This window comes from Zea mays, chromosome 2, assembly GCF_902167145.1.
Source record: "Zea mays cultivar B73 chromosome 2, Zm-B73-REFERENCE-NAM-5.0, whole genome shotgun sequence".
Lineage (NCBI taxonomy): Eukaryota > Viridiplantae > Streptophyta > Magnoliopsida > Poales > Poaceae > Zea > Zea mays.
The window spans coordinates 28,057,977-28,076,726 of record NC_050097.1 but is presented as its reverse complement, the minus strand read 5'-3'; the positions used below and the strand labels follow the sequence as shown (position 1 = coordinate 28,076,726).

Sequence of the window (18,750 nt, the reverse complement as noted above, 5' to 3'; positions counted from 1 at the left end):
TCTGTCCCGTTGTCGCTTCTTATCTTCTTGATCCTTAATCCGAACTCGTTTTGAGCTCGTCTCAAGAATCCCTTTAAATTCTCTTGGATTTGAGATTTTTCCTGCAAAAAGAATACCCAAGTGAAGCGAGAATAATCATCTATAATTACAAGACAATACTTACTCCCGTTGATGCTTATGTAAGCGATCGGGCCGAATAAATCCATGTGGAGTAGCTCAAGCGGCCTGTCGGTTGTCATGATGTTCTTGTGTGAATGGTGGGTACCAACTTGCTTCCCTGCTTGACATGCGCTACAAACTCTGTCTTTCTCAAAATGAACACTTATTAGTCCCAAAACATGTTCTCCCTTTAGAAGCTTGTGAAGATTCTTCATCCCAACATGGGCTAGTCGGCGATGCCAGATCCAACCCATATTAGTCTTAGCAATTAAGCAAGTATCGAGTTTAGCTCTATTAAAATCAACTAAGTATAGCTGACCCTCTAATACTCCCTTAAATGCCACTGAATCATCACTTCTTCTAAAGATAGTAACACCTACATTTGTAAAAGGACAGTTTTAGCCCATTTTGCATAATTGAGAAACTGAAAGCAAGTTATAATCTAAAGAATCTACAAGAAAACATTGGAAATGGAATGGTCAGGAGATATAGCAATTTTACCAAGTCCTTTGACCAAACCTTGGTTTCCATCCCCGAATGTGATAGCTCTTTGGGGATCTTCGTTTTTCTCGTAGGAGGAGAACATCATTTTCTCCCGTGTCATGTGGTTTGTGTATCCGTTATTAATGATCCAACTTGAGCCCCCGGATGCATAAACCTACAAAACAAGTTTAGGCCTTGTTCTTAGGTACCCAAACGGTCTTAGGTCCTTTCACATTAGAAACAAGCACCTTGGGTACCCAAACACAAGTATTGGAGCCCTTGTGTTTGTCCCCAACATATTTGGCAACTACTTTGCTAGATTTGTTAGTAAGCACATAAGCAGCATCAAAAGTCTTAAATGAAATGTTATGATCATTTGATGCAATAGGAGATTTCTTTTTAGGCATTTTAACATGGGTAGAATGCCTAGAGCTAGAAGCTTCATTCTTATACATAAAAGTATGATGGGAAACAGAATGAGTCTTCTTAGCATGAATTCTCCTAATCTTGTGCTCAGGATAACCAGCAAGATATACAATGTAACCCTCATTATCCTGAGTCATGTGAGCCTTACCCTTAACAAAATTAGACAATTTCTTGGGGGCATTAAGCTTGACATTGCTTCCCTGTTGGAAACCAATGCCATCCTTAATGCCAGGGTGTCTCCCATTATAGAGCATGCTTCTAGCAAATTTAAATTTTTCGTTCTCTATCTCATGCTCAGTAATTTTAGCAGTTAGTTGAGTTATGTGATCATTTTGTTTTTTAATTAAAGCTAGGTGATCATGGATAGCATCAACATTAATGTCTCTACATCTAGTGCAAATAGAAATATGTTCAACAGTAGAAGTAGAGGGTTTGCAAGACCTTAATTCCTCTATCTTAGCATATAAAGTAGCATTCTCATTTCTAAGACAGGAAATAGAATCATTGTAAACATTCAAATCCTTAGCCTTAGCAATTAATTTATTATTCTCAATCTTAAGGCTAGAAATAGATTCATTCTGTCGGAGAGGAAATTCTCCGGCCGGGTGGCGGAACGCACCCGCCCTAAATCCTTAGATGAGGAGGGGGCCTAAGCATTTTGCCTGTTAGATGAACTCGGGAAGAACACAAGGAGACACAAGGACTTAGAGTGGTTCGGGCCGCTGGAGCGTAATACCCTACTCCACTGTGTGTTGTATTGAGAGTGTTTGAAAGCTTGAGAGCTTGTGAGTGTCTAAGATGGGTCCAAGTGAAGCTGCCTTGTAACGTAGTGTGCCCTCCCTATTATAGCTCAAGGGGGGCACATACAAGGGTACTGAGCCCCGACATGTGGGCCCAAGGGCAAAATGGAAGGAAGTAACTAATGCCTGTAACGCTAGGGTGATCTCCGAGTGCCATAATGTCCGTAGTGCATATAGTATTGATATGTCGCGGCTGCTTCCTCGGTAACGCGCGAGTCATGATGAGCGTAGCGTATGCGGCAGTATGGACGTGCCGCCTGCCACGGGAATGGACAGGAACGCCGCCTGCGGGATGGTTTGGTCACCGTCCGCCAGCGGAGTGACAGGGCTCATTAAATGCTGAGGCGGCACATCGCCTGCCAGCAGAGTGGCAGGGCTTATTAAATGCCGAGGCGGCACATCACCGTCCAGTGGAATAGACAGGCGGCGTGTCTTATCCGCAATAAATGCAGAGGCCGCGCGGCCCGGAAGTCTTACGTCAGGCTTTGCTCGTTGGCTTACGTCACGTGTACCGTGCCACGTGGCAGCATCGGGGCTCCGCCTGAGCGGGGAGCAGAAGCATATACAGTACGGCCTGGACACGTGTCGGCTTCGGACCACCGCCTGACCCTGATTGAGGCCTGGGTATTATTCGTCCCAGAATCCTGGGACCCTGCTATGAGTGGCCCGGACCTCACATAGAGGGGTCCGTCTTGTGCCCATGGAGGTCCTAGACCTTACCCGGAGGTCCGGTCCGTTCGTACAGGGGTCCGACACTTTCCCATGGGGGTCCGGACTTGCTGCTGATACCTTGGAGTATATCATCTTCTCCAGCCACGTGGCGGCCCCGGAGCTGTCCATGTGGTGGGGTCGGGCGCTGCTTACCACGCGACTAGAGATAGCCGCGTGGGCACCGTGTCTTCATACTATAGTAAGGGGTACCCTTGTTTCAGGGTACCGACACATTCAATTTGTCAATCTTAGCAATTAAACTAGCATTGTCATTTTTAAGATTGGCAATTGAATCATCACAAACATTTCTCTTTTCAACCTTAGCAATCAAATTTGCATTTTCAATTCTAAGGTTGGAGATAGTGTCATGGCAAATGCTAAGCTCACTAGTCAATTTTTCACATTTCTCTATTTCGAGAGCATAAACATTTTCACCTTAACATTCTTTTTGTTTTCCTTAATAAGGAATTCCTCTTGGCTATCCAAGAGTTCATACTTCTCATGAATAGCACCTATCAATTCATTTAGTTTTTCCTTTTTTGCATGTTAAGGTTGGCAAAAAGACTAAGCAAATCATCCTCATCTTCACTAGAGCTACCCTCATCACTAGATGTTGTATATTTAGTGGAGGCTCTAGATTTTACCTTCTTCTTTTTGCCGTCCTTTGCCATGAGGCACTTGTGGCCGACGTTGGGGAAGAGGAGGCCCTTGTTAACGGTGATGTTGGCGGCGTCCTCGTCGGAGGAGGAGTCGGTGGAGCTCTCATCGGAGTCCCATTCCCGACATACTTGGGCATCGCCGCCCTTCTTCTTGTAGTATATTTTCTTTTCCTTTCTCTTTCCCTTCTTGTCGTCGCCCCTGCCACTATCACTAGATAATGGACATTTAGCAATAAAATGATCGGGCTTACCACATTTGTAGCACACTTTCTTGGAGCGGGGTTTGTAATCCTTCTCCCTCCTTTGTTTGAGGATTTGGCGAAAGCTCTTGATGATGAGCGACATTTTCTCGTTGTCGATCTTGGAGGCGTCGATGGGGAGCCTACTTGATGTAGACTCTTCTTTCTTTTCCTCTGTCGTTTTGAATGCGACGGGTTGCACCTCGGGTGTGGAGGTGCCGCCTTGCTCGACGATTTGTTTGGAGCCTTTGATCATCAACTCAAAGCTCACAAACTTTCCTATAACCTCCTCGGGAGACATTAGCTTATATCTAGGATCACCACAAATTAATTGAACTTGTGTAGGATTATGAAAAACAAGTGATCTTAAAATAACCTTGACCATTTCATGGTCATCCCATTTGGTGCTCCTGAGGTTACGCACTTGGTTGACCAAGGTTTTGAGCCGGTTGTACATTGCTTGTGGCTCCTCTCCTTGGTTGAGGATGAATCGATCGAGCTCCCCCTCGATCGTCTCTCGCTTGGTTATCTTGGTCATCTCATCCCCTTCGTGTGCGGTCTTTAGCATGTCCCAAATCTCCTTGGCACTCTTCAACCCTTGCACCTTATTATACTCCTCTCGACATAAAGAGGCGAGGAGTATAGTAGTGGCTTGGGAGTTGAAGTGTCAGATTTGGGCGACCTCGTCCGAGTCGTAGCCTTCATCCCCCACGGATGGTACCTGCGCTCCAAACTCAACAATGTCCCAAATGCTAGCGTGGAGTGAGGTTAGATGATGCCTCATTTTATCACTCCACATACAATAATCTTCACCGTCAAAAACCGGTGGGTTGCCTAATGGGACGGAAAGTAAAGGAGTGCGTTTAGAAATGCGGGGATAGCGTAGGGGGGATCTTACTAAACTTTTTGCGCTCATGGTGCTTAGAAGTGACGGATGAAGTGTCGGAGCTGGAGGTGGAGGGCGACGAGGAATCGGTCTCGTAGTAGACTACTTTCTTCATCTTCTTCTTCTTGTCGCCACTCCGGTGCGACTTGACGCGGGGAGGTGATTCATCCCTTCCTTCGGCGCCGGACTCCCTTGATGGAGCCTTCTCGTGGCTTGTGGTCGTTTCCATCTCCCTCTTGGCGGATCCTCCCGACATCACTTCGAGTGGTTAAACTCTAATGAAGTATCATGTTCTGATACCAATTGAAAGTCGCCTAGAGGGGGGTGGATAGGTGGAAACTGAAATCTATAGAAATTAAGCACAACTACAAGCCGGAGTTAGCGTTAGAAATAAATTCGAGTCCGAGAGAGAGGGTGAAAAATAAATCAAGGCAAGTAAAGCGGATGACACGGTGATTTGTTTTACCGAGGTTCGGTTCTTGAGAACCTACTCCCCGTTGAGGTGGTCACAAAGATCGGGTCTCTTTCAACCCTTTCCCTCTCTCAAACGGTCACTTAGACCGAGTGAGCTTTCTCCTTAATCAAATGGGTCACTTAGACCCCACAAGGACCACTACAAACTTAGTGTCTCTTGCTTTGATTACAAGTGCTTGAAGAACAAGAATGGGGAAGAAGAAAGCGATCCAAGAATAAGAGCTCAAAGAACACGAGCAAAACTCTCTCTAGTCACTAGGTGTTTGGAGTGTATTTGGGACTTGGAGAGACTTTGATTCTTTTGAATTGTGTCTTGTATTGATTGCACTAGCTCTTGTATTGAATGAAATGTCTGAAAAACTTGGATGCTTGGAGTGGTGGTGGTTGGGGGTATTTATAGTCCCAACCACCAATCCAACCGTTGGGGAGGCTGTCTGTCGATGGGCGCACCGGACAGTCGGTGCGCTAGCCACATCACCCAACCGTTAGGGTTCTGACGGTTTCGACCGTTGGAGCTCTGACATCTTGGGGCACCGGACAGGCACTGTTCACTGTCCGGTGCGCCTTCTGGCGCTGTTCTGACTCTGCGCGAACTGTCCGCGCACTGTTCACGTTGCAGACGACCCTTGGAGTCGACCGTTGCGCTCGCTAGCCGTTGCTCCGCTGTCACACCGGACAGTCCGGTGAATTATAGTGAAGCGGCGTCTGAGAAACCCGAAGGTGAAGAGTTTAAACTGTGCGGCCCCCGGTGCACCGGACACTGTCTGGTGGCACACCGGACAGTCCGGTGTGCCAGACCAGGGTTCTCTTCGGTTTCTTTTGCTCTTTTCTTTTGAACCCTAACTTAGATCTTTTTATTGGTTTGTGTTGAACCTTTAGCATCTATAGAATATATAATCTAAAGCAAACTAGTTAGTCCAATTAATTTGTGTTGGACATTAAACCACCAAAATCATTTAGAAAAAGGTTTAAACCCTATTTCTCTTTCAATGAACACGGACACTCTCAGGCTCAAGCTCTCAAGCATATAGACATCATCAGCAATACAACATAGGATGACACCTACGTTTGGTTGGAGAAAACTGCAATGGACTATCAAAACTTTTGATTTTAGCAACTCGCTTCTTCCTTCTCTATATTCAATTGGAACCAATCCAGCAAATTTTCGTCACTTTTAATCTCAACATACACTTCATCATCGCTGCACTCACACCATAGTGTTAAGTATTTCTTAGACCCCCATATACGATGTTGAGCAATGTCATTAACTGGCTGCAACAAATTATAGCTATCTTTGCAATATTGCTTTGGGGCCTCCAGCAAACTAAAATACGATTCAACTCTAACCATGATTTTCAATTTTGATGCTATTTGCCTATGAATCACAAAAAAATCGCAGTTAGTTAAATTGTGTCTACAGATTGAAACTAGCACTTGTTTGTTAGAGTTAAATTGAAAAATAGTAGATGGAAGAATACCCTTGGTTCATTGACACCAACTCTAACATTGCTTGGAGCTAGATCCTCTGTTCCCTACCTGAAGTCGTCTGGAGCCTCCTTGCCTAGAGTCGTTCAAGTCGTCGTCAGTGCCGTTATCCTTATTGGGACAGGACAGCCAGTAGAAACATGCCAGCTGTCTCCCGTGGCTGGAGGGAGGGCCGCTTGGTGCCCCGTCAACCTTCTTCCTTCCTTCCAGGCTTCCACAGCCACAAACCGGCGCAGCGGCCACGTCCCTCCCTCCCCAGCTCTCCTCTCCTCCTCCAGTACTCCACACCGCACCCCTCCTGGACGTCGCCGGCCGCATTAACACCAAGAACAGAAGAGAGGAAGAGACACCGCAACCGCATTACCATGAGAGAGAGCTAGGGGGGCCTGGCCTGCTGCCCCTGCATCGTCTGACCCTGAAGATGGCGGCAGCAGCATCCATGGCGGCCCGTAGCCGCGCGCTCGTTGCGAGCAGGAGGAGGATGGGTGGCCCGCCGCGTCTCTTGGTCGTCAGCTGCGACGCCAGGACAGCGGATGCCTACTGCTCCCTGGTAGGTATGCTATGCATGGTTTTTGTTCTGATTGATTAATTAGTTAGTTAGTTAGTTAAAATGTGTGTCGATATATATACATCTGCTGCAGGCCGCAAAGATTTTGGGACCTCCCACGACCTTCAATGCAGCGAAGCTCAAGGTGGAGTTCGCCGGGGAGGAGCTCCGGCCTCCTTTCCCCAGAGCCTACACTCTGACCCACTGCGACTTGACGGCGAACCTGACGCTGGGCGTGATGAGTAGCGAGCAGCTGCGCAAGTCGACGCTGCAGAGGGACGACGTGGTGGCAGAGTGGAAGGAAACCGCCGGGGAGATGACGCTGCAGGTGCATTGCTTCGTCAGCGGCGCCAACCTCCTGCAGGAGCTGGCCGCAGGTTTCAGATACTACGTCTTCTCCAAGGAGCTACCGCTGGTACGTGCGTTCCAACTAACCAACTTTAACCTTATAGACAGTAGGCTGATGATTGATGGATCTGGTCTCATGCATCAAGGTCCTCAAGGCGGTGGTTCATGGCGACGCCGCTCTGTTCGCCGACAGGCCGGAGCTGATGGAGGCCAAGGTGTGGGTGCACTTCCACTCCAGCTCTCGCAAGTACAACCGGTTAGAGTGCTGGGGCCCGCTCTGGGAGGCTGCCACAACTACCAGGAGGAACCACCACCTGCTGGAGCTGGACCAACTGCAGAGCGCCATCACCAAGAAGAAGACTATCTTTAACGCCCTGCTCGCCCTTCTCCTCTGATTTTGATTCAGCCGCCTATACAATGAACGGACGGACTATAGAGTGATCAAGCAAACCCACCAAGCATTCTGCATCTCTGTCTGACTGTAATGGTTGCTGCTTTGTCTGGGGATTATATTATTCATATAATCATCATCAGAAAAAGCATTGTATTGCATAAACGATAGACCCAGCCCAGAGATGCAGCAAAAAGAGCAGACTTGATTGATGCTAGTCACAACCCAGTGACTAAAGCTATTCAAAACACTTTACTTTTGCCGAGCACAGACTCTCCATGTCTTGGATCAGTCATCCAAGGAAATCACTTCAGTGCCCCCCTCCTTCAGCCCCTTCTCAGCAGAAGTCAGCTTCTCGTCCAGCTCATTTATCTGCCTCCTTATCTTCTCACCACCATCTGGTAGCTTCGACAACAGCACCTACATTCAATTCAACAATTTATTTTACACTCATCTATCTGTGTATACAAGTTTCACGTGACAGGATGACTTACAGCGTTGGAGAGGGTCTGTGAAAGCCGGTTGATTCTTGCCTTTATCTCTTCAGGACTCTCTGCGCTTCTGTTACTTGGAATGTAGTTTCGAACAGTGAAACTTTCATCCTTTGGCTTCAGCGCAAAAGATGCCCTGCACAAAATTCAAACACAAAGTTTAAACAGTACAGTACAATCATGCAGGGAGAAGGAGAACATGGCCATCCTTACCCGTTGGCGACATAGTCAGATGAGGATCCCTTGTAATATTGCTGGGGCATCATGGGCATGCCCCGAGGTTTGCTACATGTAAAAACAGTATACAATCATAAATATGTCATAACATCAATGCAAGGTAAGGGAACTGGAGACACGCTCAAAACTTTCAGTAACAAGAAATGAATCTATGAATAGCTATAATATTGAAAGCTGTAACACTAACCTGTCCAGTGCATCATTCTCACTCAGAGTGGGCAGGGTTGCAGTTTTAGAGAATAGGAGGCTGTGATGACTCACACCGGCTATTCCTTGTTGCTCCAGAAACTGTATATGCTTCCTCAAGGACTCATCCCTGTAAGATGCGTAACAAACCCACCAGGTTTCACTGAATTAGTGCAAAGCAGGAAATCCATCTGGAGACAAGAGGTGCATGTTTCTATTGAATTCTATTGCCTTCTGCAAATAAAGAATGCTTTGTGCATATCAAAACGCCTACAAAACTCCCAGAGTATCGATGGCTTATGGTGTGCCGGTTCTGCCTATTTGTCGCCACAGTAACATTACAAATTTATGTAATGATGCATATAAATTTATTATTATTATTATAACCATCAATGATCTACAACATGACACATAAGACTGCACCATCCAGATCAAATTAATTGTCCTGCAACTAAAAGAAGTTTAATGAAAACAGATCTCTTACAGAACAACTTGTTGACCATGCTCTTCTTGCAACTGCTTATGTGTGAGGGAAACATCAAATCCTTGTTGTGGCAAACTAAATAGCTCTTGAATCTCCTGAGGGCAAGAACAGGACACGCATAAGTATCTAATAGGAATTAAACAGACAATGACAGGAAATGGGATCAGAACAAGTACACTCTTGCTGAAGTAACGTGTTTGCTCTTTTTGCTCCGTAGCTGTCCTGAACAGAGCGCCCTTCAAAACCTAAGAAAAAGATAATATCTCATTATTCAGTCTAGCTTTCTTTTCACACATTTATTTTAAAAAAAAATATTGATTTTCTCAGATGGAAGCACAAACCACAAGGCTCAGAAGTCCATGAAAGTAAAAGAGTTGTGTGCATAGCATGGTAAAAAGGATATCCAAGTAACACATACATTCCCGTTTACGTCAACAAAAAATATTAGCTGAATTTACACCTAGAAATCAAATTTTAGTAGTATGGTATATGCTGTTATAGAGAGAAACAGAAGGATGTAACTAAAATTTCACCAACCATGTATACAAAGGTCATACTCCTAGTAATTGCATCAACCAGAAGGTAAGAAGTGATATTTGAACCTGCAATTTGTATATCTTTTCTTCAATGGTCGCAGATGTCATCAAGCGGTATACAATCACATTTTTAGTCTGTCCAATTCGGTAAGCACGATCAACACTTTGATTGTCTGTACTGTAAATAGAAAAACAAGGGTGTAAGATTGAAAACTTCATTCAAGAAAACTTCAATCGATACAGACATACAGATACGTATCATAGCTCAGATACCTAGGGTTCCATGCAGGATCAACTACAATGACACGAGTTGCCTTGGTGAGTGTAAGTCCAAGCCCACCAACTTGTGTGGTTAGCAGAAAAACTGGAGCTCCACAACCCTCTTGGAAGTCCTGAAGGATTCAAGTGTGTGTAAGCAACAAAAAAGATAGAGAGCTCTATGACATAGGTTGAATAAAGGGAAGGCGAAAAGAACCTTCACAATCCTTTCCCGGTCAGAAACCTTGGTGGTGCCATCAATGCGCAAAAACGCATAGCCCTCTAATATTATAGCTTCCTGTTACAATAAGCCAACAATTGAAATCGTTGAGCTAAAGAAATTGTCAATGAAGAACAACCAGTACCAAGAGGCCAAAAAGCATCACTGACACTTTATGCCAGCAGTAGGTTGGAGGTCAAAGAGGTGACTGCCAAGCTAATGCTCACATTATCAGACCATTTGCTTCAAAGTTCTCTCAAAGAAGTATATCAAGAACTACTAGAGGGAATTGAACTTTAGATTGATGTGGTAGTGATTACCAATGACACTATGAAAGATTAAAGGGCACCCAAACTTTTTCTGAAAGAACAGGATGTGATGTTACACTTCAGCTTGCAATCTTGCAGAAACACGGCAGTAATGAGTCCATGTATTTTAGTTTTCACCAAAATTTTACTAAAGATGAGTTGGCATAAATGTTATCCAGTTATAGAGCTTACCCATGCACATTGAAATTGAATACTTAAGAGTAACAAATGGCACGAATAAATTAATGGATCTAAACTGTAATGTACCAATATATTATATATCAAATTAGAAGAAATGAGTCAAAGTCACAAGGTGCAGGACGTGCTAAGGTAGTGTGAAGCAGAAAACAATTAAAGTAGCAACAATGTACCTGAATAAGGTTTAGCATTTTACGAGTCTGTGAAAATATTAAAACATGATGCCCCTCTCCAACAAGGTTCCGCTGCAACATCAAGTGATCATCATTTTCACCAAGTACAAAAGCATAGGTAAGAACCAAAATGGGACATGCATCTAATAATACTTACCAACAAGGACATGATGAATGATAGCTTGCATGAGACATCCTGACCAACTTCCAGTGCATTATCATCATGAGCCATATCTGCAAGGTTCATGGCCATTTTTTCCACCATTCCAATGTCTTGATCATTCAACATTTCACCCATTCCTTCCAACACACCCTCAGCACCTTTCTTAGTTAATAGCAGTGGATGATCACATATTTTCTTCAATATCTGTTGGAGAGAATCAAGTGAAACAGTGTAGTGAACATAATCTCATCAATAAAGAATAAAGTAAAACAATCTCTAACGAACATAATCTCATCAATAAACATGCAACAGCAAACTTTTCTATAAGGCCAAGCAACAGCCCAGCCCTAAAGGCAAAGGAAGGTCAATACACCATTATGAAGAAAAGGCTTTGAAGATTATTCTTACTGTGATTGCAGCCAACGGTGATGCCTTTGGCTGCAATGCTAAATGAACCAGCTCACTATTTAGAAAAGCTTCATATAGTTTCCTCTGCATGCATAGAAAGGTCACCAGAAAAAATAATCATTAATCAATAGCTCAAACAACTTTTCATAACGATGACACCAAATTCAAACCTGGCATGGTGTTAACTTCAGCCAGACAATTAGCTCATTCTTCTTGGCTAATGTTTTTTCTTCTGATGCACCAGTATCAAAGACAACTTCACTTTTCAGGCGCCGCAAAAAGTATGGCTTGATTCGCTCTCTTAGTTCCTATGAAATATAGTTCAAAACCAACAAAATAAAACATTATCAAATTATATATATCAAGTAAAGAGAAACATATTTAGGAGTTAATAATGTGGACTGGTGAGAACACAAAAAAGCAGCAAACTACATAGCTCCATTTATCATGTTCACCATCTTAGTGTTTCATCTGAAAGTAGATATGTGCAATCTTAAGTCTGAATGCAGCACATATGCATTGCTTTCAAGGGTCAAACAAAGATGAATGTACTATAAAGTTGGTATATGAATGAGTCGCTCAAATTACAATTGTTGATGTATAACTGTGTTAGTTGGTATATGAATGAGTCACTCAAATTGCCCTCTTTGTGACCAGGAACAAGAGACAATGCAGCATATTTTACTAAGCTGTGTATTCTCCCGGGAAGGAGTAAGTAGAAAGCTAGAGTTATGGCGTCAGACCCTAAAGTCAAAAGGATTTAGAATTAGCAGGACCAAAACCGAGTATATGAGATGTGACTTTGGTACTACAATTAGTGAGGATGGAGATGTAAGTTTGGGAGGCCAGGTAGTACCAAAGGAGGACACCTTCCGTTATTTGGGATCGATGCTACAGAAAGATGGTGATATTGATGAAGATGTTAGCAATAGAATCAAAGCGGGGTGGATGAAATGACGTCAAGCATCGGGAGTCCTATGCGAGGCAAGTTCTACAGGACAGCGAATAGGCATGCAATATTAAATGGGGTTGAGTGTTGGCCTACTAAGAGACGACATATCCAACAATTAACTGTCGCAGAGATGTGTATATTACATTGGATATGTGGACACACAAGATTGGACCGAGTGAGAAACGATGACATACACGATCGGCTAGGAGTAGCGCCAATTGAAGAAAAGCTTATTCAACACCAGTTAAGATGGTTTGGGCATGTCCACCGGAGACCTCCAGAAGCACCGGTGCATAGAGGCATCATAAGACGGGACAATAATGTGAAGAGAGGCAGAGGTCGACCAAACTTGACATGGGAGGAGGCAATCAAAAGGGACTTGAAGGAATGGAATATACCAATGGAGTTGTGTTTGGATAGAAGTGCTTGGAAAGAAGCTATCCACGTGCCCGAACCGTGATTAGGCCTTTTTTCCTTTTAGTGCTCTCAAAACTTTTCCCCTCCCCTTTCTCTCTCTTTCTCCTTTTGGTGACATCTTGTTGGGTTTCAACTCTAGCCTACCCCAACTTGCTTGGGACTAAAAGGCTATGTTAATGTTGTGTATTCTCCTGGGAGACTTGGACCAAAATTCTCCAATGTGCTTGTGTGCTGGAAGTTGCCCCTAATCCTGATGCTTTCGTGTTCTCAGTTTGGTGGGGCTAAGCAGTCAACAGTGCCTAAAGAGAAGAGGAAAGGACTCAACTCTCTAGTCATTCTTGTAGCTTGGGCTATTTGGAAGCATAGGAATGCATGTGTTTGAGGGTCGGAGTCCTTGTGTGTCTTCGGCCTGTCAGGAAGTGCAGGATCAGAGCAGGCTCTGGTGTTTGGCTGGAGACAAGGTTCTCCAGGAGCTGCTCAGTAGGGCTCAAAGGCTGAACACCTGAGTTGCTGTTTGTGGTCATGCCCATTCTCGTGGGTGGCACGTTGTAATCCTTCTTAGTGATCAAAGGGGGAGGTTGTCTTACTTCCCCCTCATGTAGTACTTTTTCTTTCTTAAATGAAATGACACGCAGCTCTCCTGCATCGTTCGAGAGAAAAAACAATTTCTTGATGTATAACTGTGTTAATTTATAAAAGACTAATAATGAAGTTGTATTCGAGCCAGTGTTTTAAAGGCGACGCCTGGGCATCTAGGCGCCCAAAAAAACTAGGTGTCCCCTTCCTCCTAGTTAAGAATCAGCAAGAGAGGCGGGGGAAGAGGAGGAAGCCTAGGAGAGACTTGGTGGAGCAGGAGCAGCGACACAGAGCTTGGGAGAGCGATGGCGCAGAGCTCGGGGGGAGGGGGGCAGAGCTCAGAGGAGAAGCGACACGGAGCTCAGGGGAGCGACGACACAGAGCTTGGGGTAGCAGGGGATACAGCGTTGAGACGCTGGTGAGCAGTGGTGCTGAGACAAAGTGGCAACGATGAGACTAGGGTAACCCTAACCACTAGCAGGGGAGGATATATGGGCTAGCTGGTGGGCTAGGCCATCTCTTATACATCTCCAAGTTCTTCCTTCTCCTTTTTTCCTTTTCCTTTTTCTTCCTCGTCTATGCTGGTGTTCTGTTATTTCTCTGATTGATAAGGTGTCGTCTTGCTCGCCTTAGTAAACACCTAGGCATCCAGGCGGTGGTCCAACACCTTGCCTCGTCTTACCACCTTAAGAGCCATGATGCATGATTCGAGCCTTCAGATATTTGTACAATACTGGAATATACCAAACTCCAAACTTTTACAGTACAAAACACCAACATAGATGAACACCTTGATGTCCAAATCCATAAAATCCAAAGCAATGAGCAAACAAGTTCATTTGTACAACCACAATATCAGGGAAGACAGTCATACACCGTCCTTATATTCAAAGATTAAAAACAAAAAGTTCAGGAAATAAGTTATTACCTTTGCTACATTTGAGCCTACGTGCTTCTCTCGAGCGGTAGCATTTTTGTCATTTCCTCGAAGGATAGCCGTTTCATACCTTATTTTGAACCTGTAACAATATAGAGAAATACATGGCATTAGATAGTGCAATCAAGCAACTTTAAGAGTGCAGAGAAAATAGAGAGTAATGGACTGTATGGTATTACTGCTGTTTATCACCCAAGACATCTGGGCAACAGAAATTGAACAGAGTCCACATTTCCTGCAATGATAATAAGGTTTGCAATGCATGCAAAACATGTAGTATAACACATAAAATACAAAGTTGCAGGAATTGAGGAAAGGGATAATGGATACCTTCAAGTTATTTTGAATAGGTGTTCCACTGATCACAATGCGATGGGCACAAGGTATTTCGTACAAACTTTGGGCCCTTTGTGTCTTATTATTTTTTATTAGATGTCCCTCATCAAGAATTACGTAATTCCACAAAGTTCCTTCCTCATCATCATCATCATTGCTGTTGTTGTAGGAGTTGCCTCTTATGAGCTTGTAGTTGTTCCTGACAATGTCATAGGTGGTTATGAGGATACCACCCTCCTGTCAAAAGATGGAGTTAAACATTTGCCAGGACAAATTGCAACATTTTGGGAGGGATTCATGAATTTATTTTAAACTGCTCAAACTTTCAAATGCTACACAATGCCAGGTTGTGATAAGCATACTTTTGTGGTAATCCTAACAGGAGATACTTTTGTGGTATCTCCTAACAGGAGATACTTTTGTGGTACAAGAATTTACCTTGAAGGCATATTGGAGTTCATAATTGCGAATATTTGTGCTGGGGCCAGAGTAGCTGTCAAAAATTGAAAGGAAAAGATGATTAGCACCAACTTACAGGACTGGATCCTATGGAATTGATAAAATATATGTAGTGTGCTATACTCTCTGATCTTTTCTTTAAGGCCAACAATTGAAAGCTCCTTTGTCCAATGGGCCAGAAGTGTCTTTGGAGCAACAATGAGCACCCTCTTGACTAGACGAGAATGAAACAGTCCAGCCAAAAATGCAGCAACCTGCAGCGGAAATAAGGTTGCATGATTACATTAATGGATTTCTTAGCTAAATGAACAGGTGGCAAAGGAGGTGAAATCATGAACAGATCCATAATATGAAGCCAACTGGGAAACGACTAGCTTATAGAGCCAACAAAAGAGGTCTATGCTTCTATCTGAAAGAAACTGATTTCAGATTCATAAGTAAATACAGAAGGAAAAAATACAGAACAATGTGGGTGTGCATGTTCACACTTATATAGATCATTACAATAACAAAAAACTATCCATCGGAAAGTAAACAAAAGCCTCTCCTGCCCCTACACTAATTAAGTAAACAAGCCCCAATAAACAGTTACAACCCTGAGTTAAAAGAAGGGCACCAACTACTATGGGCACACAGCAAAGTAGCGTAAGTAGTAACACTAAAACCTCTGTAAGCCTTAATACAATCGGGAAAGGCTCAAGAAAAGGGCAAGCTGAGCATAGCAAACCTGCATCGTCTTGCCAAGACCCATGTCATCCCCTAGGATTCCTCCTGTTCCCCTGCAGTGCAGAACCCAGAGCCATCGGAGGCCCTCGCGCTGGTGGGCGAAAAGCATCTTGAATATCTTTCCTGGGAGCTTGTATGGCTTGGATGTTGCAGCAGTTCCAGTTGGATCCATCTTGAAGTCCTCTGTCTTCTCCCATCCAACATCCTCAGCATTGTTCTCCACAGCTCCAAGGTTCTCCTTCTCCTGACCCAGCTCATCGTCGCTGACACCATGGTTCCTGAATGTTGGGGTGTTGGGTGGTCTCCTTGTGAATCCCTTGCTTCTTAGCTGCTTAACAGCATAATCTGTTCTTGTTCCTTGGTCCTCCTCGCAGTCGTCATAATCAGAATCGGAATAAGAATCAACAAAGGATGAGGCCTTTGATACCCTATTTAGCCTCCCAACATCCTTGGTGGTCCCTTTGTTCTTCCCCTTGCCACGGACGTCATCACAGGCATAATGGGTACAGGCTGAGGAGACTAAATCAGTTTCGATCTTGACCTCGGAGCGTCTGGTGGGAGCCCTAGCTTCATCAGAGCTAGAAATTTGAAGGGGTGAGGAGGCACCGGCGTGAGCATCCACATCATCTGGGCTATGGTCATCTAGGTCGTCGTCCACGGTGATGGCGCACGGCAAAGGGGTGAGCTGTTGTGTCCTGGACCTCGCGGCGGTGCTGGGCTTCTGGACGGATAGAGAGTCAAATCGTGTGGTGAGGTCGTCTAGGATGTCGAGTATGCTTTCACCGTCGTCCTGGTTGTCCCACTCCGCCTCCTCTTCATCCACTCGCTGAGTGGCGGTGGTGGTGGTGGCAAGCTTGCATAGGCGGCGGCGGCCGGCGAGCTTGACCTTCTCGACTTGTTCTTCGGCGGCGGCTTTTGCAAAGGAAGAAATTAGAACCATTAAGTAGATTGAAGGGCGAGGAAAAACAATGAAGCAAGAAGAGACGGGCGTACAGTACCTGGGGGCGGAGGCGGTGGCGGATTGGGGCTAGGGTTAGGGTTTTGGGTGGGGCGCTGGAGGCTGCGGGTGAAGCGGAGGAGGTGGTCGTTGAGGCCGTTCGGCGTAGGGGCGGCGGCAGGGAGATGGCGATCCTTGGGGACGGCGGTGACGGGTTCATCGATGTCGTCGTCGTCGAGATCGCCGCAGAGGTCGAAGGGAGGGGGAGACGCCATCTAGCCGCGGAGACGCCCAAGAGGCAAGAGGCAAGGGGACGGAATCGAATCGAGGATGCGCAGTGGGGATGGGTGCTCTTCCTCGTCGGTTCACACCTCTCTCACTTGCCGAGGAGAGGAAGGAGAGGCAGCAGCGAGCGTGTGTGACTCTCTAGTCTCTACGACTCTACCTCCACCAACATTGCGGTTGTAGTTGCAGTTCCCAGGAAAGAAGCGCGGAGGGGGACGAGCGAATGGGATTGGGGCCGCCACCATTTCAAATTTCGAATTCTAACGGGACGGAAAGAATCCGCAACCGAAACGGAACTGACCAAACCACATTTCTGTTAGACAAACTCATGTTCAGTTTTTTTCTGACCAGCTTTTCCGAGAATCTAGTTGCGGTGAGAATCTAGCTGTGTAGAGAATCTAAGTATCATTAAGATTACGTACGGAGGAAGATAAAGTTGTCCATGTGGCTCAGGATCTATAAAGTGACGGATTACTACTATTGCGACGACTCAACCGATTATATGTTTATGTTGATTTTGAATGGTTTTTACCCAAACGAATTTTATAGAAGCTAGCTGAAAAGTTGAGTGTTTGGCAGTCCGCAGCAGCTTTTGGTGGCCAGAAGCTGCGAAAAGCCGAAACAAACAGGGGCAATGACTGGCTGCGGATCCTCCTACGGAGTTGCGCAGTAGCCTGGTTTCTAGGAAGCTCCATAAAACGGTGGTGTAAATAAGGCGTCGTTTCTGTTCCCGCCGACGCCGGAAAACGGGAGTTGTTGGCCCCTGTCCGAAGACACCGGTTGCCCAAAGTACAACCTCCATCGTCGCATTTCATCGAAGCTCTTGTTGCCGGATTGCAGCTCGGCCGCGGCTAGTATCGCATTTCATCTCTGTTGCAGTCATCCTCAATCGTCGGGTGGTAGGTTGTCGGCCGCGTTCATCGTTTTCATTTATCCCCACCGGATGTGAGTTCATCGTTTAGGGTTTAGTCTCTGTTGTGCACACTATTTTGCAACATCAGCCATTTAGTGTTTGGAACAAGTACTAAATTCGGATTTGCTTGATTTATCTTACATGTCGACTGTTTGCTAGGGATTTGCCATATTTATCTTACATGTCGACTTCTAATTCGGATAGGCAACGACGACATGTACGACATGTCCGACGAAGATGAGGAGACACATGTCCATAGAGGTTCAGTTGTCGGTCGTCGTGTTATTAACCGGGACAGGGGATCCGGTTATCTGAGACTAATGCAAGATTATTTCTCCGACAACCCGGTCTACAATGACGACATATTCAGACGACGGTAGCGCCGACTACAATATTAACCCATCGTTTGATCAGTGATGTCAATTGTACCATTTACTTCATATACCAATGATATTGGTCTTTTCCAGGTTTCGGATGACGAAGCCTATGTTCCACAACATCTGTCAGGCTCTCGAAGCGGCGAACCCATATTTCAGGCAATCGTATAATGCTGCCAACGTGCCAGGATTTCACACCATACAGAAGGTAACTGCTGCAATTCGTATGCTAGCCTACGGAGGGCCAGCCGATAGCCTCGACGAGTACTTACGCATGGGTGAAAGTACTATTCTTGAAACAGTTGGCCATTTCACTCGGTCATTGTGCAGTTGTTTGGGAATGAGTTCCTTAGGCTACCTCCAGCAAGGGTCTGTATATGGTCCTGTACGTTAAATTTAGAGGACACCGAGCTCCTTTATCTCTCCAGCAGCACACGGCAAAGCGTCCGGTAAAAATAGCGTACGTCGCTGGACACTCTAAACTTAGAGGTTGTACGGGCGTCCGCTATGGCCTGGCTCCTGCTCCCTTCTACGCTGGGACAGACGAATGGAGAGCGTTGGTTGG

At 45.2% G+C, this 18,750-nt stretch overlaps 2 protein-coding genes across 2 annotated transcripts; one reads left to right on the top strand and one right to left on the bottom strand.

Annotated features, from left to right (window-relative positions):
* Positions 1-6,617: 6,617 nt before the first annotated feature.
* LOC100192013 (Protein STAY-GREEN LIKE chloroplastic) lies at positions 6,618-8,433 on the top strand. The gene is made up of 3 exons (NM_001137437.1): positions 6,618-6,872; positions 6,964-7,284; positions 7,364-8,433. The coding sequence occupies exons 1-3, from the start codon at positions 6,744-6,746 to the stop codon at positions 7,610-7,612; spliced, it is 699 nt and encodes a 232-aa protein (NP_001130909.1). The 5' UTR covers positions 6,618-6,743; the 3' UTR covers positions 7,613-8,433.
* Positions 7,695-17,088, bottom strand: LOC100384583 (Protein CHROMATIN REMODELING 24). Its single transcript, NM_001347190.1, has 20 exons — positions 16,672-17,088; positions 15,675-16,585; positions 15,071-15,201; positions 14,927-14,981; positions 14,483-14,725; positions 14,332-14,387; positions 14,144-14,234; positions 11,441-11,578; positions 11,271-11,354; positions 10,857-11,066; positions 10,700-10,771; positions 10,018-10,098; positions 9,816-9,934; positions 9,609-9,720; positions 9,183-9,251; positions 9,007-9,101; positions 8,524-8,652; positions 8,313-8,384; positions 8,103-8,235; positions 7,695-8,028 (listed from the first exon to the last, which is right to left on the bottom strand). Exons 1-20 carry the CDS (start codon positions 16,883-16,885, stop codon positions 7,897-7,899), a joined length of 3,147 nt encoding a protein of 1,048 aa, NP_001334119.1. The 5' UTR covers positions 16,886-17,088; the 3' UTR covers positions 7,695-7,896.
* Positions 17,089-18,750: the final 1,662 nt, after the last annotated feature.

Excerpts from the sequence above, each read along its gene's own strand:
- LOC100384583 (NM_001347190.1), bottom strand. The coding sequence starts at position 16,885 with ATGGCGTCTCCCCCTCCCTTCGACCTCTGCGGCGATCTCGACGACGAC. Across the intron at positions 14,982-15,070 it reads CTTAAAGAAAAGATCAGAGA|CTACTCTGGCCCCAGCACAA; the intron begins GTATAGCACACT and ends AATTTTTGACAG. Across the intron at positions 8,653-9,006 it reads CATGGTCAACAAGTTGTTCT|GGATGAGTCCTTGAGGAAGC; the intron begins GTAAGAGATCTG and ends CGCATCTTACAG.
- LOC100192013 (NM_001137437.1), top strand. The coding sequence starts at position 6,744 with ATGGCGGCAGCAGCATCCATGGCGGCCCGTAGCCGCGCGCTCGTTGCG. Across the intron at positions 6,873-6,963 it reads CGGATGCCTACTGCTCCCTG|GCCGCAAAGATTTTGGGACC; the intron begins GTAGGTATGCTA and ends CATCTGCTGCAG. Across the intron at positions 7,285-7,363 it reads TCTCCAAGGAGCTACCGCTG|GTCCTCAAGGCGGTGGTTCA; the intron begins GTACGTGCGTTC and ends TCATGCATCAAG.